Source organism: Cavia porcellus, unplaced genomic scaffold, assembly GCF_034190915.1.
Source record: "Cavia porcellus strain 051 isolate PalLab524CR breed Dunkin Hartley unplaced genomic scaffold, mCavPor4.1 scaffold_7, whole genome shotgun sequence".
In the NCBI taxonomy this organism is placed as follows: domain Eukaryota; kingdom Metazoa; phylum Chordata; class Mammalia; order Rodentia; family Caviidae; genus Cavia; species Cavia porcellus.
Genome location: NW_026947490.1, coordinates 47,402,642 through 47,429,251, shown reverse-complemented (window position 1 = coordinate 47,429,251; position 26,610 = coordinate 47,402,642). Strand labels below are relative to the sequence as shown.

At 47.3% G+C, this 26,610-nt stretch overlaps 3 protein-coding genes across 15 annotated transcripts in view; 1 reads left to right on the top strand and 2 right to left on the bottom strand.

Annotated features, from left to right (window-relative positions):
* Vsig8 (V-set and immunoglobulin domain containing 8) overlaps positions 1–26,610 on the top strand; it is a 154,543-nt gene that overhangs the window by 21,419 nt on the left and 106,514 nt on the right. Inside the window, exons 8-11 of one of the 4 annotated variants that reach the window (XR_010048802.1) lie at positions 19,916–20,134; positions 20,573–20,643; positions 23,254–23,370; positions 26,378–26,566. The exons of 1 other annotated variant lie outside the window; for it this stretch is intronic. The gene's annotated coding sequence lies outside the window, so the exon portion shown is untranslated. Of the gene's footprint in view, positions 1–19,915; positions 20,135–20,572; positions 20,644–23,253; positions 23,371–26,377; positions 26,567–26,610 lie in introns of those variants that run through there. 2 more of the 4 variants (XR_010048803.1, XR_010048801.1) reach the window with 2 other exon arrangements.
* Slamf8 (SLAM family member 8) lies at positions 1,664–11,508 on the bottom strand. 5 transcript variants are annotated; one of them, XM_023563713.2, is made up of 5 exons: positions 11,191–11,488; positions 8,150–8,476; positions 5,334–5,639; positions 5,149–5,256; positions 1,664–3,209 (listed from the first exon to the last, which is right to left on the bottom strand). In XM_023563713.2, the coding sequence occupies exons 1-5, from the start codon at positions 11,222–11,224 to the stop codon at positions 3,145–3,147; spliced, it is 840 nt and encodes a 279-aa protein (XP_023419481.1). In that variant the 5' UTR covers positions 11,225–11,488; the 3' UTR covers positions 1,664–3,144. The 5 variants fall into 5 exon arrangements, with proteins under 5 accessions (XP_023419481.1, XP_063109567.1, XP_063109568.1 ...); XM_063253497.1 differs by lacking the exon at positions 11,191–11,488 and having other exon boundaries at positions 8,150–8,855; XM_063253496.1 differs by lacking the exon at positions 1,664–3,209 and having other exon boundaries at positions 4,241–5,256; positions 11,191–11,508.
* Positions 18,116–26,610, bottom strand: part of Fcrl6 (Fc receptor like 6) — a 15,378-nt gene continuing 6,883 nt past the window's right edge. The window contains exons 4-11 of one of the 6 annotated variants that reach the window (XM_063253488.1): positions 26,025–26,306; positions 25,285–25,851; positions 24,879–24,971; positions 24,424–24,549; positions 21,727–21,792; positions 21,016–21,087; positions 19,076–19,107; positions 18,116–18,998 (exon numbers count right to left, since the gene is read on the bottom strand). In XM_063253488.1, coding sequence (XP_063109558.1) covers positions 18,873–18,998; positions 19,076–19,107; positions 21,016–21,087; positions 21,727–21,792; positions 24,424–24,549; positions 24,879–24,971; positions 25,285–25,851; positions 26,025–26,306 — 1,364 coding nt within the window. In that variant the 3' untranslated portion in view covers positions 18,116–18,872. Of the gene's footprint in view, positions 19,010–19,075; positions 19,108–21,015; positions 21,088–21,726; positions 21,793–24,423; positions 24,550–24,878; positions 24,972–25,284; positions 25,852–26,024; positions 26,307–26,610 lie in introns of all 6 variants that reach the window. The other 5 variants (XM_023563711.2, XM_063253492.1, XM_063253491.1 and 2 more) reach the window with 5 other exon arrangements.

Below are 26,610 nucleotides of genomic sequence, written 5' to 3'. Positions count from 1 at the left end.
TTGGAGGGCTCTCTCTGCTACCCAAACCCCAAGAAAAGGTGCTCTGAAGACTTCTCGTGTGGTGTGGCCTCCGGCCATCTTCCTGTTCCCTTCCCTTTTTCTTCCTCTCTCTTTTGGACTCAGCCACCCTGGTCTCTTCTTTGTAAATACCAACAATGCTCCTAATTTTCACTTTCTGATCTTTCTGAAAGTGCAGCTCCTAGAATAGGACCCCAGCTAGTTCTGCAGTGTGACTAACCCCACATACTCAGCCCAGTACGACTATACAGGTGTCACCCACCAGCAACTGTTCAAATGTCACCTCTTCCCAGGGTAACACCTTCTCCAAGATGGATCCTTTCTTGCCAACCCATGTTCCTTAGTCCTTTACTCTGCTATATCTTTCTTAACAGAAACTATTACCATCTAAAGTATTTATTTATTTGTATGATCTAGAACACAGCCTCCATGAGGGCAAGGCTTTGCTTTGCGCCTGATTCCTCATTGCCTTAGTGTGTACCCAGCATATGCTGAGCCCTGTTTGTATTTGTGATGGTGCATCTTTTAAAACATAAACCTCAGTGCTTCTTAGCACAGAAATTGATCCCACAAAAGCACTTTATATTTCAGTGGAAGGTTAATAAGTCTACTAGTTGACAAGTGAATCACTGAGGATTGATGGCTTACTTGAGCAGTGTGATTGTTCAAAGACTACAACTCATCACAAAACCCCCATCTATGCAAGGTCACTAAGTGTCACCTTGTGCTGGGAGAACCATGGGTCCCCTCCATTTCAGAACATTTCTTCCCCGGGGATCAAGGGAAGAAAGATGGGGAGTGGTATTTCTCTGCGGAAATCATCATGACTCACTGTTAGATCTTCCTTTTTCACATTATTTTTAGGGACCTGCTGGCTTAGCATGAGTCACTGACCAAACGTGAAGAATGCCTCTAAAAGACAGGTGAGGGCAGCACGTGCTGTAGGTTATACATGGGCCTGTGTGTGCACCATGCAGGATTGAGAGGAAGTGACAGGAGAGGGGTGGGTGGAGAAAAAGGCTGAAGATTAGGCAGGTGACTAACAGTGCTCTGGCTCTGACCAAGCCAGGAAGGGTAAATCCAGGAACAATTAAATGGAGGAGTGGTGGTGTGAATCTGGAAACCAGCTGTGCTGAATTCCCCCAAAATGAACTGACTTCCTGGGCCCCTGGGAGGAAGGAGAGCATCCTAGTGCAGGACTGACTTTCCGAGGAGAGAAACTAAAGCCACCATGGGCGGATACACAAAACTTGCCCTTGTTTCTTTAGTGCGTCCTCTCTCTCTATTACCAAGATGAGTGAGTCCCCAGAATTAAGTCCAGTTTCATTTTAGTGGGAATAATCATGAATTTTATTAACTACTAATCCCTGAATGTGAATTTAGCTCATCAAGTTTTTTCCAGTGGCAATAAATAGTCCTGAGCTTTTCCAGATGGAGTCACTCAGTGGCAGACTGTATTTTCCAGATGTGGCCTCAATAACATTTTCCATCCCATGTGTCAAAGTGATACTGGCAGTCCTCCCTTGGGCAGCAGGATCTTTGTTGCTCCCTTTGAATTTGGGTGGATCTTCTGTACTTGCATCTGAAAGTCAATGTGGAAGCTTCTAAAATGACTTAGTATCCTTCCCCTCCATAATTTTCCTCCTTTTCCTGATTCTTCTCTCTTTAAGACTCAAGGATAAAGACTTCTCCTGAGCTCAGCTGTTTTTCTCGAAGTTGCACAAGAACTTCCTGTTGGCAAATTCAGTGTCTTTTCCTGGCCATCGTGTTAGAGAATGAAAAGAGACTCTCCCATGATTCTTTAAGACATGTGAGGCTCAGTGGAAATGGTGAAGATGTCTATTCATTGGTGGCTCTCATTCTGACCATGGATGTTGGTTGTCATTGGTTATCTGTAGCTGCAATTTGCCTTAGTGGGGCTATGAACCCAGGTGACCTGAACATTCTTCAGGCTGGAAAGAGAAACTTTTGTCTCCTGTCTCTCACCTACATCTATTGTGGACATTTAAAAAAAAATTTAATTTGTTTTAAAGATAGTAAAATCCAACAAAACAAGACAGAACAAAGCTAATCAAAACAATACAGCAAAATTGGTACAGAACTTCCAAGCAGGATACTAGGAAAACAACAATAGCTACTGTTAATATATCTTGTTATTTTCACAATAGTTGTCCGTTCCATCAGGTATAGCAAAATCAAACTAAAAACAAAACACAGTAAGCCCATCAAAACAGAATGCTGAATAAAGCAAAACATTTAATTAGAACAAAGCAAAACAGTGAAAACAATATTTGACTTCAAAGACAAGATAGAAGGAAATCCCCCATATTTGCTATATTACATACATTCATCCTCCTAAAAGATGCCCAGACCACTGGCCCCAGGCCTGCATAATCAACCAAACAGTACAAACATTTAGTTGCTTTAGTACCTTAGTTGCTAACAACTCAGTCTGTCCTCTGAGCCATCCATGCAGTTGCTTGGTGGGGTGGAGACTGGAGAGAGGAGAACACATTGACAGTGTTTGATTCTCAGCCTATGTGCTGGGAGGCTCATGGGACATGACATTTCTCTCCCTGGAACCCATGTGGCTTGTGTGGCTCACCAGAAAGGCTGGCTAGTTGAGTTTTTGGTTGGCCCCCCAAGTCCCAGCATGGCCAATTCTCCATGGACCTTTCTTACGATAACACCTTGATTGTTTGGAGCTGGGGAGGCAGTGGGTGGTTCAGTTTTCTTTCTAGTGCTAATGTCCACTGTCATTTTGAGTCCAGGATGCAGGCTAGAGGCAATCTTTTGGTGCAGTTGGGCAATACTTCATGTGTAGTGGTGGGTATTACAATCAATATCCCGGTGGATCCTGGAGAACTTCCAGTGTTCTTGAGGGAGCATTTTGTTAGGCTAATCTGACCAGCAGAGAGTAGCATGTGCAAAGAGAGGCATGGAAGCGTATGCTGGTGTTTTTGTCCTTCTAGTGTGACAGCTCTCCAGCATGTTCCTTGGAGGTGGAACAGGGGTCTCCTGGAAAGTATGAGAACCTTCGTGGTCTTTATGGACCAGCTATGTCCCAAGTCATCATGTGCCTGGACATGGAGGAGGTTCCTCAAGATCTGTCCTTCATGGCACATCCTACACAAGGGGGTTCTCTGTCTCTGGAGCCACTTCATCAGTATGGTCATTCTTCTTCTTTTTCCCTGGTAGGAAGATCACAAATGGAGATATCCTTTCAACAATGAAAATTATCCCTTCAGTGTCTGGAATTTGACATACTTGGCTTGGCCCTAGGCCTCTGAATCTTGTTGCCTCATACAAAATCACCTTGAGCAAAGGTATATTTCTCCTCATCTTCCAAAATCTTGGAAGAGAAGATTCTTTAAGAATAGGAAGTTTTTCCTAATGTCTAACCTCGTTCTGCACCTGTGCATACACTGAGATGCAGAAGGTATAGAAAGGCTGTGATGACCTGATTAGATGACCCAAAATCATGTAGCAGAGCTGGGAGGGGCAGCCTTTGCATCTTTGCATTTTTTACTGTCCCAAGTGGTTGGGTCCAAGCTGCCCTTTCCTGAACTTTGTGAACATTAGGCTAAGTGAAAGAAGGACCGTGCAGTTCCACTTACATCAAGTGTCCAGAACAGACAAATGAAACAGAGAGTACCTTGTGGTAGCCTAGGGCTGTGAGAGGACGGCGAATTGGGGAGGGGTAGCTATGAAGTTCAAGGGTTTCTTTTCGGAGTAAATGGAAGTTTTCTAAAATTGGTTTTGGTGAGGGATGTACAACTCTGTGGATATACTGAAAAAATCACTGAACTGGGCACTTTAAGTACAATATATGAATTATATCTCAAAAAGCAGCTCTTTTTCTAGTGTCTGTTTCTTACCACAAATCCCTTGAGTTCTTGGGAGCAAAGGGCCAGGGCCAGAGTCTCCCTAGCAGATAGGACCTCTGGGTGAGCACAGCAGCAACAGCTCACCTGTGCTTCTTGTCTTCAGGGAAGGCTGAACAGGACGAAGCACACCCCACTTCCCTCCCCCATACTTAGTGGCTGGGTCAAGACTTTGCCTCCTAGGACACCTGTGCTAAGATGAGGTCTCAGTGCTGGCCCTGTAACCAGCAAATTCAGCCTGCCTGGCAAGGAAGTAGCCACAAAGCCCAGAAAGTCAGGTGATTCTTGTGGGGATAGAGCATTCTGGAGTAAAGGCAGCGGAGAGTGCTAACCTGGACGTGGAGCTCAGAACCTGCTCTGACCTCTGAGTTTTCCCTTCCCTCCTCTGCTCAAGAAAGTTCCGTTTCAGCCACTGGCCAGGGAGGAGCTTCTCCCAGGGAGCCATTTCCTAGGAATTGTGGGCAGGAACATTGGGATTCACTCTGCAAATGTTTACCAACACCAGCTATGAACCAGGAACTGTAATGTGCTTGGAACAACTTGACGTGCTCTAGGGATACAGCCTTTGCTTTTAAAAGGGCTCATAATTAAGGTGAGGGAGGCATGTAGTTAGTTCTGTGATTGGGGCACATAGTGGAGAATCAAAGAAGGACATTAGCCAAGTGTTATAGTACATGCCTTAGATCCAAGAGCCCCAGAACTCTTGGAGGCCGAGGCAGGAGGACCACAAATTCGAGCTCAGCCTGGGAAATTTAGCAATTTAGTGAGATTTTGCCTCAAAGTAAAAAGGGCTAGGGATGTACCTCAGAGTGAAGGCCCTGGGTTTAATCAACAGCACTGAAAAAAATAACAACAACAACAACAACAAAAACCCACCTGAAGTTATGGTTTAGGGGAAGATTAGGGCAGGCTCCCTGGGGCACACTCCTTTTGAAAGTTGAGTAAGAGACACCCCAACAGGAAAGCGGAGGAGGGGAGCAAATCATGGAAATATATTCTAAGCAGAGGGAATAGAGTGCAGAGTCCTGAAGGAGTATGTAAGACAGTGGCTTATTTGGAGAACAGGGAAAGAAATGCCAAGCAGATCAGTCAGGTTGGAGAACAAAACATGAGATGGAAGAGCCAAGACTGCGGCAGGCGAGGGGAAGGTAGGTCACCTGAAGCCTAAACAGAAAGAGGTTTGACGCCACCTCCTCCCAGCACGCCCACATGCTCCACCCATCTCCTACACCTGCAGGACTCCTACCTAGGCAGAGGCCACCGTGCCACATGGAGAAGACGCCCACCAGGAACAGGAACAAGGAGATCGGCAGCACCACCAGTAGCACGTCTTTGTAGGAGGCATTCCCTGGTGCTGGACATGGGGGTGGGGTCAGAGGTGGGCTTCACGCTTCATAATCCCTCAGCCATTTACCAGGGCAAGTGGCGTACCTGCTTCATGGTGGCAGCTCTCCCAGGGTGTGACTGTGGCCAAGTCCCAGCTGACAGGGTTGGAGACAATACAGGAATAGGCCACGTCCTTGTCTCTCAGCCCCAGAGAAAGGCTCAGGACCCGTTGGTCTGTGAAGAGGCTGTGTGGTCCAGCAGCAGAGTCCATCATTCCCTCCCGACGCCAGCTGTAGGTTATGTCACTGGTGTTGGGGGCCCAGCAAGACAAGAAGACCCGACAGGTGTTGAGGGCCGGAGCATCCCCTGTTACAGCGATGAAGACTTGAACCGTGGGCCTAGGCACTGCATCTGCACAAGAATAGGAGAGCAGGCAAATTTTACACGGCTTGCAGGATGGGTGCATCCTTAGCCTTCTATTCGATATCCTTTAAGAAATGACTCATGTCAGCCTCTGTAGCTATACCTCCTGCTCATCCTCCCTGCTCACCTTAATACATTTCCAGTGCTCCCAAGCTCTTTTGTAGCTTTCATGCTTCTGCATGGCTTGTATGTGCAGATGTTTGCTTTTCTTCGTGGCTTTCCTAGAAAACTACGTATCCTTCAAGGCCCATCTTGGACACCTCACAATGCCTTGACTATGAAGCCTTCCCTGATATTCCAGGCATGGCTTTCATGTCTTTTCCTAGTACTTCTTGTACTGTGTGTCAGTCAGCAAGAGATGGCAAGTATATTTATTAAATCAGGCAAGAAAACAAGCACATTCCTGGACTTTGCCAGCTGACAAAGGATTATGAACAACTAAGAAAATAACTCCAGAGGTACAGACTGCTGTGAAGGGGAGTCCAGATGTAGAGGCTCTGTTTGTTATCCTGGTAACCTGCACTGTCTAGTACTGGCAAATGAGTGCTCGATACCTGGACCATTGAATAAATTGGTGTCCTGGTGTCCTACACCATGGCTCCCTGTTCCTAAAGAGATTGATGAGTAAGTCTCTGCTGACGGGGCCAGTGGGAGAGAATTCTGGTGACAACCCGGAGGGCTGGGTATCTGACAACATTCCAAAGTCAAGCAGAATGAAACCTCATTAACGCCAGCTCAATCTGGTGGGATTTGTGATATGGAGAAAAAGAAATGATTTGCTGGGCACACTAATAGTATAAACAAAGATTACAGGGGGGGATATTTACACCACTTAAGAGGACAAGCTGCTTCCAAACATGAGCAGGCACAGTAGAAACACCCATTGACATTTCTAGTAACTGATCCGCTAATTCAAATCAGTCTTATCTATTGTCAAAGCAGAGCTCCTAAGGACGGCTGCTTGGCAGCTTCCTGCAATTAGTTCTAATCATGCTATGTATTTGGAAGCAATAAAACAGCAATTTCCTTAAAATCTGTAATTCAGATGCTGAGAACAAGGCATTTTAGAGCTTAGTAGTGTGGGTGCCGCATGTATTATCACATTCAGTGTCCTCATCTCACACTTGCGGCAGTTGAGGCTCAGAATGGGATCGAGGCTCCAGCCTGCATGTACGGTTGTGTCAGGTTGTTCACTGCACAAGGGCATTGGACTAAAAGGGCTGGAGGGTGCTGAGAGCCCAAAGGGTTCCCTTTAATTGCACATCTGCACCCTGATTGACCACAGGGGCATCCACATAGCTGCTTTCTAATTGGCCACCAGGGGCATCCAGCTGGTTGCTTCTTGGTGTCCCATACACTTCTGCAGTTTGCTCCCTGTCTTTTATCCTCTCCGCTCCCCTCCCCAAGCTGCTATTCTTTACTTTTCATTCTTCAGTTAGACAGTTCCTCGTTTATTCCAAGGTTTGACTGAGGCAGAGGTTTGAGATCACTCATGTCTCTTTCTCAAGCCCTTGGGAATTGCATGAAGATGAAAAGCTAATCTCTCTTGCCCAGCAAAAATGTGTGCAGGTGGAGAAGGAGTTGTTGGGGAGAAAAGGCCCATCCTGTCCCCAACTAATTCAGCCATTCCAGCTAAGGTGACAGCACCTGTGTGAATGATGCCATCAGATCCCCCAGGACCAAAAGGTCCATCCAGTAGAGTCTGCCAACTGATGAAGTTGAAAAAAATTAGAATTGCTTTTAGCCCTTAAGTTTTGAACCGATTCATTTTGCAATGATGAGTGACTGAGAAAGTCCATAAATAATATGGAGCTAAAATCTCTGAAAGATCTCTTTTAAGGCACATAGTACTGGGGTTGTAGATCAGCAGGAGAGCAAGGCTGGAGTCCATCTCCAGTACCAAAAATAAATAAATAGATAAGCAAGCAAAGAAATAAATGAATGGGTGAAACAAACTTGATACTCTTCTAATTTGAATATATTTTGTAAATGAAAGTCAGTTGTACTGTAATCTAAGATGCAACACTTTTTCTTCCTTTTCGGTGGTAAATGAACTACTTCCATGTTTTATAATCTCTCATGGTACCTTAGAATTGGCAGACAGGCCAGGCTCTGTTCTAGGTGACTTTTCATGTGCACTACATTTCACCTTGTTGGCGCTGCACACAGTAATACTGTCATGCTCACTTAACAAATGAGAAAAATGAAGGTCAGGAAGGCTAAGCATTGTGTCCAAGGCCACTGAGCCAGGAAAAGATCCAACTGGAGTTCAGACAAGGACAGCAAGATGGCAAAGCGCAGCTGGCCCAGGTGGGATGTTGCAAGAGAGTATCTGGGGAATTTTCTTAGCTGTGACTAAAGCAGCAGCTGTTGCCTAAGTTAGACACATGGTCTGAGACTAGAGGTTTTGGAACCCAGCTTGCCTAGCTGCTGTGGCCCAGGCTGCCTGTCTGGTGTTTTGTGAGAAGAGCAGCAGGAGCCAGGGTCAGTGCACTCACCATACACCTTGAGCTGCAGGGTCTGGGTCCAGGTCCGGCCACTGGTGTCCACCATGAGTATGGAGAAGTTGCCACTGTCCCTGGCCTGCAGGGGTCCTAGTTCCAGGCTGAGGTTGCTGTGTAATTGGACTCGGCCCAGGAAGCAGGAGTGGTACAGCGTCTCCAGAGAACCCCGAAAAGATGTGGCCAGGAGCTCCTCCGAAGGCCAGAGAGATCGCCAGATGGCCTCGCGGACTTGGAATCCAGGGGGCTGCTCTGCTGCCAGCAGTACAGAGTCCCCCACTTTGCTCAGCACTTGGGCACCAATAACTGCGATGGGAAGTAGTGCTGGGAGGACAGAGACTCTGGTTACCCCCAGCTCATGTGACTTATCCCTATGCTGCACACAGCTGGAGGGGACACTCTGGGGTCCCCCATCCATACTTGCTCCAGTGAAGTGAGGGTGCATCAGTGCCAGGGGCTGAGGACGAAACAGTTAGGAAGAGAAACCAGTCACTGTGTTCACAAAGCTCACAGAGGAAGCAGGCACTCAGGCAGGCAGTTAAAATAAATTACATTAAGTGCCATGATGGGGAAAGTGGGGGTGTCCTGGAAGAACACAGGTAGGGTGAAGGGGTAACTCAATTAGCATTGAGAGACTCAGAGAGGAAATGGGTAAACCAAAATGCAAAAGAGGAATAGGAATCAGTCAGACCCTGCACCAGGGCTGCCTGGATCGGGGACCAGACAGGGAAGTGGTGAAGGAAAGGGAACAAAAAGTACAAAGGCGCAGAGGGACAGGGCTTGTGCATGGGGAACAGAGAGCATTCTCTGCAGGAGGGGTAGGAAGTGACTGCAGAGCGGGTGGGAGCAGATCATGCCAGGCCCTGAAAGCAGCACTGGAGCTCAGCTTTTATCCCTAGAATAAAACTACCTCTCGGACAGATTTTAATCAAGAGGGTGACATGATTAGATTCATAGTCAGGAAAACCATTCCAACAGAGCGTGGAGAGAACATTGGAGGGAGGGCAAGACAGAGGCTGGTTATACTAACCCAAGGAGAGAGTGATGAGAACTTGAACTAAGCCAGGGGAGTTCGAAGAAGTGAGATAGATTGGAGTAGTGAGATTAAGATGGTGTGATGAATCATTTGGCAATGGAATAGATCTGGGGAGTCGAGAAGAAAAGAAGTTGGGGATCTCCTCCTACTCCCGGTGCCTGAGATTCACTGGGGGCCATTGCATCTGGAATAGGAGAAGAAACAGACAAGGGGTGGTAGTGGTGGTAACATGGCCAGATGCTGAGTTTTGGGGGGACTGTATTTGAGTTTGAGATGTGAGGGAGACACCTCTGTTTGAAGCACTCTCCTGACTCTTCCCTTAGCTCACTTCTGTTCTCTCTGGGGTGTCACCGCCTGCTTCAGCATTCCCACCCCTTTGTGCTGGTCACACACTCCTCTTCTGTGTCCACACGGTGATCAGGGATCAGCCCTATGCCTACACCTGCCCTTTCATTGTTATTTTCTGAGGCAGCATCTATCTCCAGTCCATGAGCTCTTCAAGAACAATTTTTTATTTCCATCTTTGTTCCTACAATGATCACCCTGTTTAGAATCAGCCTATAGGTAAAGCTCAGTAAATTGTATTGAATTTGCCAAAGATGCACTTTGCACCTGGCACAGCAGTTGGCACTGAGGTGCAGAATCAAATAAGGGCAGATGTGTTAGGAGCTGGTTGAGGAAAGGCATTCACTCAGCTGGCCACAATGACTTCAGTTCCTCGTCCACCTCACTGCCCCTCTGAGTCCCAGTCCTCTCCATCCTGACTGTCGATGGCTTCAGTGTTCTCACAAAGTGAAGACAGCACAGATGGACAACTGCACTGCATGTCAGTGGAGACCTGTGTTCTGTCCTGTCCTGGTTCTGTCACAAGCCAGCTATGTAACCTTCCACATACCATCCCCCTCTCCATCTGGTCCCTGCTCTCCCCTCTAAGCTTTGGTGGTCTTGCTTGTAAAATCAGAGGGTTGCACCAAGTCAGGTGTATTAATCTCATTTGACAAGAAGAGCTATTTTAAAAATTATTTAATAGATGGGGATGTAGCTCAGTGGTACAGTATCTGCTTAGCATATACACAAACCAGTAAAATTAAAAAAAAAAAAAAACACCCGTATGTCCAGTGTTTAGAACAAGAACATTACACTTCCATTGACTTGAAAGATTTTGTGAATCAAACACATTGAGGTATTTTGAGGTACAAGGTGGGACTGCTCACACACATTAAAAATGAAGGGATCACGAGGGCCCTTGGGAGCCTTCAGGGTCAGAAACTCAGGAACGGACACTGGACAAAGCAACCTCAAAGTCCCTATGAGTCTCTGATGTAAACAACGTCTTGGTTCCTGTCGCACCCCATGACCCCCATCCTTGACCTTGCAGTGACTGACTTACATCATATTGAGTACTTGCTGATCAAGGAGGGAAGACAGGCATCGGATACAGGGATTCCCCAGGGTTGCAAAGACCCCATGTTTTAGCCATTCTAACATCACACCATAGTCAGGCACACCCAAGTCAGTGGGCCACACTTAACTTTCCCCCACTTCTCCCCGCTTAATGCCCACCTCCCCTTACAAAGCTGCATGGAGGGACCCAGCTTTCCCACAAGCTGCTGAAAATATGCTTCTCCAGTTGTTGGGAACCCTGTGCTGCCCTGCCCTCCCCCACTACTCTACCCAGACTGTATATAGAATATTCATGTGTTAACATTGCCAAATCCTCATGATTCACCTTTCTTTCTAAATCAACAGTACCACTGGCTCAATTCTAACTATCCTGGTCCATAAAACAGCTCATGTCACACGGACATGCAGGTTTCTGGTGCTGCTACCTCCTCATGCGCAAGCCCCTGCTTCTTTTTGTATCTTCTTAGCTTTAAATGGTTCCTAAGATCTTGCTTCACTCTTCTCTATGCTGCCTCAGCTCTAGGGTTCTCACTTGGTCTGGCTGATTAGGTCCCTAAAGGTCTGGCAGGGGAGCAAAGGAAGGGCCTGCCCCACTTACCTTCCCAGAGAAGCAGACTCCACAGGGACCACATGGCTATCCTTCTCTGGAGAGGCAGGCAAGCTCCCTCACAATCAAAGCCTAGAACATCCCAGACCCACAGGATGCCCGGGAGGAGCCGTGGTCTTTCTGGAAAGTCCCACTTTCAGAAGGAGGAATCTTGACTCAGAACAAGATGCCCTGAAAGTGAAAACACCGTAAGTAAAGTGGAAGTTGGCTGCAGGCCTGGCTGGGCTTTCAGGAGTAGATTCTTGTAAGTCATTCTTTTTCCTGTGCCCATGGTTGCCTGGTGCATGGTGACAAGTGCATCCATGCAATCCCACGTGCTCCTAGCTGCCTGCCACGGGGCCTCCCTGCACTGACCCTGTGCATAGCTGTGTCTGTGCTTTGTTGTGATCACAGAGAATCCTCAAAGCTGCAATTCTTATCAAGTCACTTCTCCTTCACTTAAGGTTCTTCTATGGCCTCTTGCTACCCTCAGGATGAAGACTGAATTCTCTGCTTAGCATGCAAGCTTCTGCTTTCCTGGCTTAGCATTCAATGTTCTGCTTTTCATGGTTGGCTTCCACCGCATCCACTCAGCTCCCTGGCATCCTGGCCAGAACTGCCCTTTCCAGGACCATTCGTTTCACACGTATGCTCATGATATTTCTTCCTCTACCAGACATGCTGTCCCAGTTGTCCTTACAGACAGGACATAGCCCTTTGATGCCCCAGGCCAGCCTTCAAGGTGGCTTCCTGACCATGAGCTGACTGCTGGAAAGGATGAGAACACCTGATCTGAGCTCATGTGCATAGCTACCTTTCCATCACCTCCATCAGTGTGTCGCTGGCACCAGTGCCCTAGTTTTTAGCAGTTTGTGTAGCTTGCAAGATCTTGTGTTCATCTGAGGCTCAGTACCTTAGGGATAGTTCATGAGCGTCTGAGAATTAAGTCAATGAATTCTAGACATGGTTACAGAGTTTGCTTTGTGTAAACCACACCACTCTTCTTAGGAAAAATCTTCTTGTGACTTTAGGAAAGCCAGAGCAAGGTCAGATGTAGTTGCTCTGTTTCTCTTCTTGCTTCTGGTGATGCAGTTTGTTGTATCAGGGAAGACTTTTCAAGATATTGCCCCTGAGGAATGTGTCTGATTGCCGTGGTGTGGCTTGCTGTGTCTGGTCCTGTGTAGACCTGTCACTCAAAACTGGGCACCATATTTTGGACTGATGCAGGAAGTAGGTAGATACGGTATGGGATGGAGTTCTGGGTTCCACGTACTCTCAAACAAAATGTAGACATAGACATGCCAAGGAGGGTGAAGGTCTGCCACACCCCTGGTGTAGAATGGTTCTACACCAGTGGGCCACACAGTCAGTGTCTTGGGAAGGGCTGGAGAAAAGTCCCTGGGGAACTGAGATGGGCAGAATTCAAGCTACATCCTGAAGATGGAAAGAGAAAAAGGAGAAGTCCAAGGTTGAGGGTGGGTCCTGGGCAGGAAGGCAGAGGGGAGTGTTCAGAACCTCCACAGCAGGGGAACTATGGTGTAGGTTCCAGGAACAAAGAGGGACAGCAGGGAGGAAATCTTTAGGGTTGAAGTGGGAAGAATAGGTGGGGGGATTGGGATCAGATTATGTGACTTAATCTGGAGAGCAGGGCCTCAGCCTTGTTACATACGTGGCTTCTTGGGAACACTGTGGCTGGGTCTGGCCTAGGAACTGAGTTCTCACTAACACTGCGTCTCCAAGGAGCACTGCTTAGAGGCAGGAGGCTTGCTCATTTTGAGCTGGGTGTTGTTTGGGAGGCAACTTCCCAGTGGTGTGAGAACCATGCAGAAGAGGAAGGAGAGGAAGAGAAGGCAGAAGGCCTGGGGAGCAGCTGTCATGATGGGGCCTGAACTAGGAAGGAAATATCTGGAGTCTGAAGAAAAGGACAGAGAGTGTGGAGCTGCTTGGCTGTAGGATAGAAAGAGCAGGGGAGGGGAATAATTTATGACTCTATTGTCAATTCTTCATCCATTCATCAAGCATTTATTGAGCATCTACTTAGGTGCCAGGTTCTGGGGACACAGAGATGAAAGGCTTAACCCCTGCCCTTAAGGAGTTGGAAGTTTAGAGGAGGAGAGGGAAGAAGTAACCCAATAATTACAACTGATGTGGCAAAACAATGCTGGAGTGTGCATGGGGTGCCCTGCAGCCAGAGGGCAGAGACCCCTTTCCCCAGCCCTCCAAGCAACAGTGGTCCAAGTATGGAATGATTCTGAAGTGTCAGGACCTGGGGGACTGGGAGGGCTGAGGTGTGCACGAGTGGGTGCAGTGTGGGACACAGATCCTGAGTTCCTTCCTAGGGGCCCATAGCTGTCATGGTTCCTCTTAGCAGAACTGGTTGTCTAGAGTGGTCCATGAACACTCCCTCCACCCCTACCCCAAACTCCTCTCCAGAAGGGGAATTTTGCAGATGCTGAGGGGCAGAAGAGGAGGCTGTGTGAGGACCCGGAAAGTATCCTACTTCCCCAAAGGCAAAAACTTGGGGGTTGGTGGTTGACAGCAGGAGAAATCCGTGTGCATGGAGCAGGCTGTGCTTCTTCCCAGGTACAGTGAAGGGTTAAGTCTGGCAGGCAGGTTCTCTCCACCGCTGCTAATCACTGGTTCACACCACATTAATTACCCAGCCACAGGGGGGAGTGTGCTGGAGTAAATTAACTGGTGAGTTCAAAGGGGCCACTCCCTGCATTCCTTAATTAAGAGAGCAGCTGGCAGCCAAGCGGCTGCTCCACCTCTCTGGGGCCTTTCTGGGAAGCCAGAGTGGAGTCTGGCGGAGTCTACTAGTGTGTGCTGTGACTGACTAGCAGCTCCATCTTCCACGTGGAACCCCTGCACCCTTCCACTAGCCCACTTCCACTGTGGGCTGCAGGAAGTTGGGGGAACAGGTGTTAACTGTGGCCAAGCCACCTGCCTGAGCTGGACCATGAACCCTGAATGGAGGTTCAGGCTGGATGGAATTTCAGTGAGGCTGCACCAAGCTGTTACTTCCATGTCCTGTGCTCAAGGATAGAAAGGGGCCATGTTTCTCCAAGAGGGAGAGCTGGGGAAGAAAAAGAGATGGGGTACTTGAGGAGTTAGGAGAGTGGGGAGCCAGGCAGGAAAGAAGAAGGCTAAGAGAGAGCTGCCACATAGTCTGGAAGAGACACATTCCACGGTGTTTTGGGGAGCCAAGGATGACGGGAGAGGATAAGGCTGTTACTGGGGCAGGGGTAGGCATGTGGGTGCCCCTCTGAGGGGATATGTGGGATGGGGGTGGAAGGGAACAGCTGACTCTCACTGCTCATGGAATTTAGAGGAAGAGGCAGTTTTGGACCGAGGTCCTCCAGCAAAGGCCCAACTGACAGGATGAGAAAGGAGTCAGTCCTGCCAGGTACCTCCAGAACATCCAAGAAACCCACAGTGACCAGCCATAAGGGCTCCCATCTACCTGAGCCTAAAGACGGCTCCTCGGTTTTAACCCTACTAGGAGGAGAGTAGCTTCAAAAGACCTGTGTGCTTTTAGTTGTTACACTTTCTCTGCCCGTAAAGCCCAGTTCCTCTCCGCATCTTGTGGAAGCACCTCTACTAAATTTTTAGATGAGTTGCTCCCCCCATTAATGAATTATTAATAAAAACCAATCAGCTCATCAGCCACATTTATTGAGGTTTGTTTTTTAACACCATGGCAACTCCCTTCTGCATGATCTATCAGTAGAGACCATGTCCCCAGACTGTGGGGTAGGTGTCCCATCTTGTTGCACCCAAGCTGCCACTTTAGATAGCTATGTAATATCAGGAAGATCAAATTTGAGGCAGAATGTCCCAGAAGGGAGCCCTGCCTCTGTTACATGTTAGAAACAGTCAGTATGGCTCAGTTTCCAAGCTGTGAAACAGATGTACCTTACCTCTCTGAGATGTGCTGCCATGATCTTGAACCTCAGTTCCTTTCTCCATTTCCTGCCTAAAACATATTTCCTGTCCTCCCTGGCCTAGCCCTGCTGGAATCCAGGTAGAAGGAATGGAATCTCTCATGAACTAACACACAGTTGGAGAGGGAGAGAGAAGAGTGAGTGGGCTGCAATACCAGCAGGAGAGCGGTGGGAGTGGTTCACTTTGCTTTTGAGGCAGTGACACAGCTTCCCAGAGACTTGAAGAAAGGTGGCATAAAAAGAAACCAAGCCACAATTGTGCTTTATTGAGGCAGAGCAGGAGGAACTAGAATCTCTTTCATGCATTCACTCATTCATCAAATGTATGCTATGTGGGGTTCCTACCCTCATGCACACGAATGTCCCCAGCAAACATTTATAGAGCATCAAGCATGTTTAAACCCCACGAAGTAAGTAACTCAATGCCAATAATGACAGTGATCATGTACTGATTATAAAAGGGATAATCACGATTGATCTGTGTCCCACGTGGGAAAGCATTCCACAAACAAGTGGAACATCAGCTGTGTTTTCAAAGTCTGAGAGAAGAATTCCTCTGAGCAGCAAGCAATGTCTGCTGCTGAAGATGACTGATGATGGTTCCAGGTCCTGGCAGCTGCAGCTGCTTCCTGCAGTGCAGAAGGAAATGTGAACATTTGGTGATGCACACAGTATCCCCACTTCAGATGAGAATGCGGGGTCTTCCCCACACTGCACAGTCTGCAGTCCGTGCCCTCATAGTTAACGCAAAGGGGTGGGCGCAGAGCTGGATAGGGGATGCTCATTTAAATAAAAATGCATACTCTTTCCTAGCCAAATCTAAACGAACACACCTGGAATTAAAAGAAATCTCAGTGCATGCAGCCTCTTGCTTCAGGGTAAGAAGGAGCACGTTCTATTTTTAGTTTGTATCTAAATTGCATGGCCACATACTAAGCAAGGGCTGAGTGCCCAATCATATCTTGAGATGAAATCGATGAATGGATCAGACCACAGTGTAGGCGGGTGGTTTGTAAATTCTTAACTACCCGAGAGGGCCGCCAGGGGGCAACACTAAGATGACGAGCCCAGGTGTGGGCTTCCTTCTGTGTTCCAGGCTACCTCTCCACTCACAACCCAGATACTGAGTTCGTCCCTCTCATTATGTGCTTTATTTAATGTCACCCTATAGAGTCTAAGTCTCTATAAAAGGTGCAGCCAGCTCCCCTGGTTGGCTAAGTATTTGCATTTATCTCTGACTTGGACAGGAAAATAAAAGTGTCACAGAGCAGAGCCCTGCAGACTAAATAGAGGCTGCAGGCAGGCCGTCCTGTGGCTTGGTTAGTGAAGGCAGGTGGCAGGCAGCCCTCTAGTGCCCCGGGGACACTTCCTCAGGGTCCAAAGGGTCTATTCCTAGAGAAGAGTGGATGCCCTGTTCTCCTGGCAGATGGCTCTTCGGTCCCTGCACCTCTACATCCTGCAGGAGAAGCAGCAGGCAGGAAACAGGGGTTGGGGCATTAGTGTCTGACAGTAAATCAGGGAGGGCGGGCTTGGAAAGCCTGAGTCTTTTTATAAAGCTCCACTGCATGCTCTGGTTTGGGTTTTTCTTTTTCTTCAATTTTTTTTTTTAGTAAAAAAAATTTATTATGGTTCTTAGTAAAGATTTATTGTGAAAAATTATAGCTTATTCTTTTCACTCAGAAAAGAATAAGCAATTACAACTGGGGGTGGGGAAGCATTCTGGGGAGAAAGCGAAGTGCCCAAGTAGCCAGTGCCATGGGTGTTTGCACTCCTGGAGAAAGCATGAGCATGGAGGAGGGCGCGTGAGGGAGTGTGGAGAGGGCTTCTCAGCCATCTCTGCTGAAGGACCTGGTTTTCTTTCTTTATTTCCAGTCCTTTGTGGCCCTGTACTTTGTAGAATACAATAAAAGCAAATTACTAGTAAAAAAAAACCCCAATAAGACGTACATACAAAAATGCAAGTCCTAATTTTTGATGATTATATTAAACAAACTAGAGTGCTGTACCAGTTTCTAAATTCTTGCTGTAATTTTCCCATTTATCTTGTCACAGACTAGGAGAAGCAATTCACAGCCTGGCACCAGGCCAGTGTTGAGTGTCATTGGCGCAGGGGCAGGAAGGGAGAAAGATGTGACACCCAGACAGGAGGTGACCTGTGGTATATGGGTCAACTGGAAGGGCTGATTCCATCCCAGCCCCCACCATCAGTGTTTTCCTGTGTGAGCTGACTTGTTAGGTTGCTGCTCTTTATGAGGGTGAGTCCTCTGAGGCAGGTGTGGCAAGGGCTTGGGTTTTGCTGTGCCCCCAGCTGACCCCAGGACCCTGGGGTCCTAAGTGAACTGTGTCTGTGCTTCTTAGTCCTTGCAGTGGTGCCTCTGATAGTTGGCACCTTGAGGAGGGCACCCTGGTGTATTCCAAGGATGGGCTGGACTGGTAAGAGAGGAGGGGATGGAGAAGGAAGATGGGAATGGGAAGAGGTTGGAGCGGGGAAGAAACAGATGAGAGGGAATAGCAATGAAACAAACCAAAAAACAAACAAATAAACAAACAAACTGGCATGTGTTGTCTTACTAATTCTCTCGCACACCTCTGTCTTCAGTCAGGACAGAACTACAGCCAGTTAGGCTCTCAGGTGAGCAGATGGGAGGGCTCTGATGATGTGCCTTGTAGGTGGCTAACACTTTTAAGATGCTAATGTGCATGCAGATTACCCATAGGTCCTCCTGAGATGCAGATTTTGAGTCAGGGACTCTGAGGTTGGGTCCAAATGGTGGCATTTCTAATAAGCACCCCATGATACCAGCAGAACCCGGAGCTGTCTGACTATGTGTTGCCTCCTTCATAAGCAAAGTGGGTGGTGCCTGCTGTGGTCCCTGTCTGTAGGGTGACTTCCCTGTGATTCCAGGGCCATAGCCTATGAAGTCAGGCCAGTGTAACTCAGACGTCAGGCATCCAGGAGTCCTGAATAAACTAAAATGAATAGTCACGCACAAAAAAAAAAAAAAAAGATTGTTATTGATAAACATTATTAAAAATTGATGCATTTCTGTTAACAAAGTATACTTTGCAACCATGCAGCTTTTTGTATTTACTTTTTAAAAATACATTTCAATTAGTGCCTTTTTACAAAATGTTGAGTTTCAGTGTGGTTTGCACACATGCATGTGACGTTTCTTCATTGTATCCATCCCGCATATCTTTTTAAATGAGCAAGGGGTAATGAAGTTTTCTGCTGCCTGTGGCCAACAGGGGCTTGGGGCAAATCCCAGTTCTGTTTCTGACAAATGGGAAAGGATCAGGACAGAAACAGGACTGTGTGTGGAGGCAGAGTTGTTGGTGCCTACAGGGCTCTGACCCCACTCTCAAGAGTTCTGTGATATTTGGACCAGAACTTTCCTGCCTGACCTTGTTTTTACTGAAGCTCCAAGAGGCCCTTTTGCCTTCAGTCACTTGTGGGCTTCAGCAGCATCTTGAAAGTTAGAAATACATCACAGAGCTGCCTGTTCTAGAGTCAGCCCTCTGAAGCCCTTTCTTTCTTTTCAGGGTCAGGCCAAGTGTGTCCACTTCCTCTTCTCTCTCTCTCTCCCACTCTCTCTCTGTAGAGAAAGAGAAACTTCCACTAGTGCAGAAAGAAGGCATTTATAGCTGTGTTCAGTGTCACTGGTGAAACCTAGGAGCTTGTGGGGTCCGTGGCCACCTAGGGGGCATTGGAGGCTGGGTATAGGTGCATGTTGGAGGGAGATGCCGTTGCTAGTAGAGTGCATCCTTGCAGTCACCAAGAGGATCTTGGGAGGTCCCGCTTCTTAGATTCAAGTCCTTGGAGGGAATCGTACTGTGCTGTGGGCGTCTCACTTCCGTGTAGACAGCAAAGATGTCCTATGGGAGAGCTGGGTCAGGATATGGAAGCAAATGTAAGGTGCAGGGTGGGAAAAGAGTAGGGGGCCCCTCCTCACCTTTTCATCAGAGGTGAACTCAGCAGGTCTGACTGTGGGGGCAGAGAAGCACTCAGGTTGGGGTATCCGTGCTCACCAGTGTCCCCCACCCCCACCTCTCTTTCACTGGAGAGCACGGAGTTCGCAGAGGACATTCCTTTTAGTTCTATACAACCTGGGAACAGAATCTGGAATCCAGAGATCTGGGTTCTAGCCCCAGTTCAACCAATACCAAAAACCTGATGGAAGGTCAGTCAGTTAGCCTCTGAGACTCAGGTCTTTCAACTAAAAACAAAAAGGGTGGTGGTAATAATTTCCTCACAAGGATTGTAGTGAGAAGTGAATATGTAAAAGAATGTCCTTACTGCTTCATTAGACCCCTACCATCTACAGGACAACTTTTTATGTGTGAGGATTATATTTAATAATCACAAAATTATTACAGTAAAAGACACTTTTAAAAAATCTCCTGTGTATCTAATCTTATACCAATTCTGCAAAGTCTGGATTATTCTTTTTTATATTGGTATAAAAAATCTATAGGCACTTTCATAAGTAGAAGAAACTGTAGGTAAATTTGGAATCTTTACAAACTATGGAACATTCTCCCAATGATCCAGTATTTTCTTTCCTAATCATCTTGGAACATAACAGTTTCTCTTTATTTTGAGTCTCAAGTCCCTTCAGCCACACATGAGCAGGCATGGATTGGAAGCAGATAACTATCCCCACCACTAACCTCGAATCATGTCTTCACATTTGTTACCCTGTTAGGACTGAAACAGTCAGATTTTTCTTCTTTTGACAATGTAAATCACGTATTTGGAATGTTTTGTGATGGTTGTTTCTTTCTTGGTTTAGGTCCTCCCTGTAACTCTTCCCAGGGAGGAGCTTGTCTGTGTCTGCTGTCCATTTGTCCTGGCAATGCTTTGGACAGTAGCCAGGCAGGTCCTGGGAAACATCACCAGGTCAAGAGATTCCTCGGCTGTTACCACCCTTTGTGTCCTTTGTGGCGAGAAGCAGAGACCCCAGAGCAATGTAAACCATTTTTATAGATCAGGTATAGAAATCTCAAACCAGGTGAGTCATTAAAAAATACTCTTTGTTTTTGAACCAATAGTACATGCTAAATGATTTTTAAAATTTATCGAGAACTCAGATTCTGTTCCCAACAATTTACAGCAGTCTTGCAAAGTAGACATTATGCCCATTTTATAAATTAGGGTCATAGAGGCTCCATGCCTTGCCAGGTTACACAACGAATAAGCACAGAGAGTCAGGGTTGGAACTCAGCTCTGCCTGGCTCAGAAAGCCACACTCCCTTCCCACAATGTCGCACTGCCTTCTTCCCTTTTAGAGACAGAAGTAGCCTTTCTCCCATCTCTGCTATCAGACGCTGCCAACTGTAGCTAGAATTTCCAGTCTGTTTGACTCCTCTAGGTGGAACTGTCATGTCGTCTTATGCTCTGGGGCCTTGGTAAACTGTATCATTCTTTTTTCTCTTTTGCTTCTCCACAGTGACCAGCAAAGGGCAAAACTTCCCTGCAGTTATCAAGATGACAGTGGTGGCAGAGATGCTATTGAGCATGGTGAGTAGGGTGGTCAGAGTAGTATTTGTGGTGACCTTGGTACTAGAGGAGGAGTGGTCACTGTGATGAGTGTGAGTGTGGCAGTCATGGGAGTGGTGTCAGTGGGGAGCTGTGGTAGTGAAAGAAGAAATGATAGTGATCAAGGTTGCACTAGTGATGATGGCCAAGGTGGTGGTGATGGTCACGGGCTCATGGTAACAGTGGTGATGGTAGTCAATGAGATGGTTATCATAATGATGGTGATAAATATGGTGGCATTGGTGACAGCAGTAGGGTTTGCCTGAGACAGAGGTAATTACAGTGATGCTAATGATACTCTCATCTGAAGCCCAGAATCTCCCCTAAGCAAAGGTTCGGGCTGAGGTTGCTCACCCTTGTTCCTTTTTGAGCCTCGCTGCACCACAGAGTAGGTGATATCTTCCTCTTTATCTTCCTGTTGGTGTACTGGAAGAAAGAAGGAAAGAATAAGTTGCCTGTCTCTCCCTCTCCAAGCTGCAAGTGTCCTGAAGACACTTACACAGGAAAGCCAGTCAGAGGCTCTGTCATGGTGATAACTAGCAGTGGTGACCTCTTATTAATGTGGGGATGTCCATCTTGGTAGGAGATGCCTGGTTTTCTCAGCAGATTTTAGCAGCTTCCTTGGTCCTGCCACTGTTTAAATAAGAGACTGGCACACTTCTATGAGAAAGATAGCAAATTTTTTAAACTTTGTGAATGTGCCATCTCCAGCATAACCATTTAGCTCTAGCATTTGACAGTAGCTACACAGAATGCATAAACAAATGAGGGTGACAATGTTCCAATAAAACTTTATAAAAACAGGCATTGGTTTGGCTTGTGGGCCAGTTTGCCAACTCTTGATGCAAACTCTCCCTACATTCTCTCCCACATTCCTGGTTCCTTTCCTACCCACCTCTCCCAATACCAGCTCTGCAGCAGGTGCTCCTTAGACTTTCCCCAGAAATCATCATCTCCTTTCTCCAGATGACTGATTCTGGAGATTCAGGGCTTCCTTCCCCCTACTCCTTGTAAGGGGCCCTTCTCTGCCTTCAGGGAAGGAACATAATTTCTAGAAGTCCTTACCATTGCCGTCCAGTGGGCACTGCTCTCCAGCTGGAGCTGAGGGTGGATTCAGGGCGGGAGGGGGCTCTAGGAAATGCAAAAACACCATTCACCAAACACCTCTTGCAGAGCAGGAAGGAACAAGGAGGCCGTGTGAAGGATGATACAGAGCTGCCAGTGGCCTGCGGCTGGCTTGTTGATAAGGGTTAATTCACAACTGTAGACATGGTTAATTTTTATGGAATTTTTCCTTTGGAAAAAACACTCTAGAAGTCACAGACCGGGAGGAAGAAGGGTCAGACATGAAAAGTGCCTGGACACACAAGCAGGGCTGCTTTTCAGAAGAAAAAAAGGCTAGTAACTTTGACTGTATATTATGTGTCAGACTTTAGGCTGGGAATTTAAAATGTCTATTTCCTAGTGCAGCACTAAACCCAATAACTGGAACATAGTTGGATTTAAAAAAAGCCTTAACTATTTCCATATAGCATACCCACTCCTCAACAAACAAACAAAGCCAGCACCAAGACTTTTGGTAGCTCAAATGCCTTTAAAGGCAATTTGCAAGGCCGTTTGACCAATGTTGGTGTCACTGGAAACTTGATCATGCAAGGGGTTCACTTCAAAGTAGCTTTCTACCCCTGTGTACAAGTTGTGGGACAGTGGTGAGTGGTCAGAAATGGCTCTGTAACTGGGCTATTTGGAGTGGTTTTTATTACAGAGACAAGTATGATGAAACTCACAGGTTTTCATTTTGTGGTCTCCTCCTCCACCTGCCTTCCCATCTAGTTTAGGACCTGCCCCAACCCTTCTCTTAACACACAGAGGTATCATCAAGCACATCTAACCTGCGTTAAGATCCAGATTTCAGATAGGCGGGAAGCAAGTGATGGGAAGTTGGATGTGAGGGGACTGGTAAATGAAAAGGGGGAACAGGGAGTAGAAGGCAAGCTCGAACCCTAACTGGAAAGGCAGGAGCCTGTGTGTCGGGCTGGAGAGAGGCCCTTTCAGATGCCCTGGAAGATGGTCAGGGAAGAACGCTTTGGATTTATGGCTACATAGTCTTTCTGGATGAGCAAGCTGACTTAGCTCTGAAAAGTTTATTTCAAATTCCTTAACAGAGGGAGCTGCAAGCTTGAATATGTAAATCTAACTTTGGAGGTCTAGGTAAGCAATCATTTTTGCCCTAGACATGTGGAAAATAAAAAATAGGTAGATTGCTGCATAGGTAGATTGCTTTCCATTGTTACCCTGCATAGGTAAATTTGAAGCCCTAGGAATTAAGTGGTCCTGCATGGCTTTGGCCACTTTGGTAGCCATTCCTTTAAATGTGGCCAGAAGTGAATGATGGGTGGGTTATAATACACATGTAGCCACCGACAGTGATTGCTTTCAAAACCAGCATTCAGGCTTCATTGCCATTACCAAGACAGGAAGGAGACTATCAGGGATATAAAATCATATAGATAGCCTAGAAAGTCCATTTGTCTGATGGTTTTCATCTCTTCTTGGTAGAACTGTAACCAATCTTTTTATTTTCAATTTTAGAGGAATCAGATATGAGCAGCTGAAGAAAGGGCGGCTTGAAGAAGCTGATGAGATTATCTGCTTGGATTAGAATGAAAATTTGCAAAGTACTCACTATGTGGCAATCAAATACCTTAGGTATTAGATATATGGTCTCTTAGTGACTCCAATCCTTATGAACACCAGAGAGAGAGAGAGAGAGAGAGAGAGAGAGAGAGAGAGAGAGAGAGAGAGAGAGAGAGAGAGAGAGAGAGAGAGAGAGGAGAGAGAGAGAGATTCTTTAGTGAATATTAGATATTAGGAGTGAGGTGGTCAAGACTATGGAGCTAGAAATTTGCAGAGTTGGGACCAGGCCATCACTTGGTCCTTTCTGATCATAATTGACTGTAGAAGGTGTATGTGTACGTATATGATCTCTCCTTTCTCCTTTCTCTTATATTTAATGAACCAGAGCTCTACTAATATGACAGAGTTGGAGGCTTTGTTCTTTTCACTCATATACAAGCTATAGATCACCTTTACAACATGAAGGACACCAATATATACCATGTTTGGTTTATAGAAATTCTTTGGTTTATGCTTCTATTCATGCCTGACTATGCATTAGTGCTATTGTGTGCACCAGTGTGTGGCCGTGAAAATTAAGGCAGTGTGTGTCTGTGTATGTATGTTTTGGAAGCTGCAAGCATCCCTCCTGTCTTAGTTACTTTTTACTCGTCGCTGAGACAAAATACCTGATGCCCAAAGTTGGGAAAGGAAAGGTTTATTTCCTACGGTTTTTCGAGGTTTCAGTCCATACTCAGTTGGCTCCAAGGCAGGGTGGCATGGAGGGGGGCCACAGTTCATAGTGGCTGCAAACAGCAAGCAGAAACCGGCAAGAGAGAGAGACACAGCTTCTTCCTGCCATTACATTGTATGCTGGCTCCACTCATATGTAGGTGTAGCACTGACACCATCAATCCAAGCTCTAAACAGTGAACCAATCACAAATGCACAATGCAAATGCCTGAGGTCTGGGGGCCACTGACACCTCGCTTGTGCCCCTTTATGAGACACGCAAAGAGAGGTCTCTCTTCTCACTCAATGCTCAAGAGAAGAGAGTGATTGGTCCTGCTGGGGTCTGCCTTCTCCAAGGCTAGGCAGTGCCTGGAATAGGGATTCAGCAGTGAAGAACAAAAAAGAGTTACTAACCAGCTCTTCTCCAGGGTGTGAAATAAGCCAGAAGGACAACAACAATGAGCATCAAACCAAGCAGGGTCCCAAGTGGCCCAGCAATCAGCCAGTAGCTTCTGGTAGGGGTAGACAAATCTTGCAAACCTGGGGGCAGGAAGAAGGGGGAATGACCATGAGCAGTGAGCATAAAATTCAGAAAAGCATCTCCAGTTGGCTCAGAAAGGCAGAATAGCTGGCTTTAGGAGAGCAATGTAGCCTGCAGAAGCCCTGGAAATGGGAACGAAAGAGCTCAGAGGATGCCAGCATGACCTATGACAGCAGGGACCACCTGGCAAGACTCTGCCAGGTTCAGTGCACGGCTCATGCTCCATCATACAGAGCCTGCCATAGGCCATCACTGTGCTGGGCATGAGTGAGATCTGACTGCTGTCAGCTTGTAGGGGCTCAGAGCCTGGTTTGGGGACAAAACGCACCATCCAGGGAACGCTGCTTGGGTTCACTCTTCTCTCTGGAGACACTGTTGTTGGCTTCACAGGAGTAGTTCCCAGCATCTTGCTCTGATTTCACTGGGAAGAGGAGGGAGGTGACTCCACCATGGAGGATGGTGTGGTTCCCCAGAATCTCCCCATCAAGGTAGAACAAGTACAGGTTTGGAGGGGTACCCCTCTGGGCCTCACAGAGCAGCTCTATCACATCTCCCACAGCAGGGCCAGTGGCTCCATGTCGCAGAGTGAGGAGAGGATGGGACACAGGAACTGGGATGGCATGTGGAATAGGAGGGTCAGCCTGACTATCTAGGTTCCCATTTCCCCCTAAAGGCCCTGTCCTACTCCTGGTGTCCTGGGCTCCTGAGGCGTCTTGATTCCCTCTCCTACTCACCCTGCACCCTGATTTCCAATGAGGGGCTCTGCTTCTCAACTTGGCCACCCTCAAGGGCTACTTTACACCAGTAAACCCCAGAGTCTTCCTTTCTGACTTCTGGGATGTGGAATTCTGCATGACGGCTTGTGTTCTGCATGTGGCCATCCTTGTAGAAGGAGAAGAGGAGCTTCAAGTTTGGCTTCTTGGGGTGCAGTGCTGTCTGACATCTCAGGCTCACTAGGCTCCCTTCACGGGGCTCTGGAGAGGGGTCTGTGCTCAGTACAGGAGGCCGGAACAGCTCTGGAGAGAGATTAGTGCTCCAGGGTGGGGAACCCTGGTCAGTGAGGTCTGGGAAGCTGAAGACTGAGCTCCAGCACAGCCCAGGATACAGCTCTGTGACCCAGATGGGAGACAGTGTCATCCCCCAACCCATGAGTTCTGAAAGGGTTCCCTGCTCCCTGCCAAGAACCTTGAGAGTTCTGGAAGTCAGAGCCAGATAGGCATTGGTGGTCATCTGCTCTTCAGAGGGAAAGGGAATATGGACGGGGCTGGCCCAGCACATTTTCCATTGCTCTGCAGATGTCTCTGAGGAGTGAGGGGACATTTGGACAACATCAAGGATCTCTTGGGGCCCCATGTGTTAGTTCAACATCATGGACAGCCAGAAAAAGAGGTCCTGCCCAGGAAGCCACTGAGCCCTAGAGAGTGGACTCTGAGAAGGGCCTATCACCACCAACCCCTCTAAGCTGGTGACTCACCTTGGACTCCAACCTTGGTAACTGCTGAGGTTTTTATGAAGGTGTATGTTTGAAATGGCACATCCTTAGTGCAGTGGTACTGCCCATTGCTTTCCATTGTTGCTGCCCCAACGGACAGAGGCTGGTTGGTAACAAAGAAAGCAAAGAAGTTTTTATCTTTATAGAACTTCACTTGGGACACTGTTTTGGATCCCCTTTCTTCGCACTGCAGAGTCATGGGGTCTCCTTCAAACACAGGGTTTGGCTGGACTTGGAGGTTTAGCTCTTGGAGGTTTAGCGGGGCTGTGAGACAGAGGAACATGATTAGCTTGGAGCTGCAGGTCCCATCAGTGCACTCTCCTCTTTGTCCCCAGACTAAGGCTGCTTGCTGTGCCTGAAGACTTCTGGACAGAATCTCACAGCTGCCTGTGTCCAGTCCTTCATCTCATACCAGGTCGGGGCAGGACCTCGACTTCCTTTTCTTCTCTCCTTTCTCTTGCTTTTCTCTGTTTGCTCCTTTCCTTTCTCCTTCTCGTCTCTCTTCTCCTGTGCCTTCTCTCTGGCTTTCTCCCCTCCCACCCTCCTTCCCCCTTTCATATTGTACTTT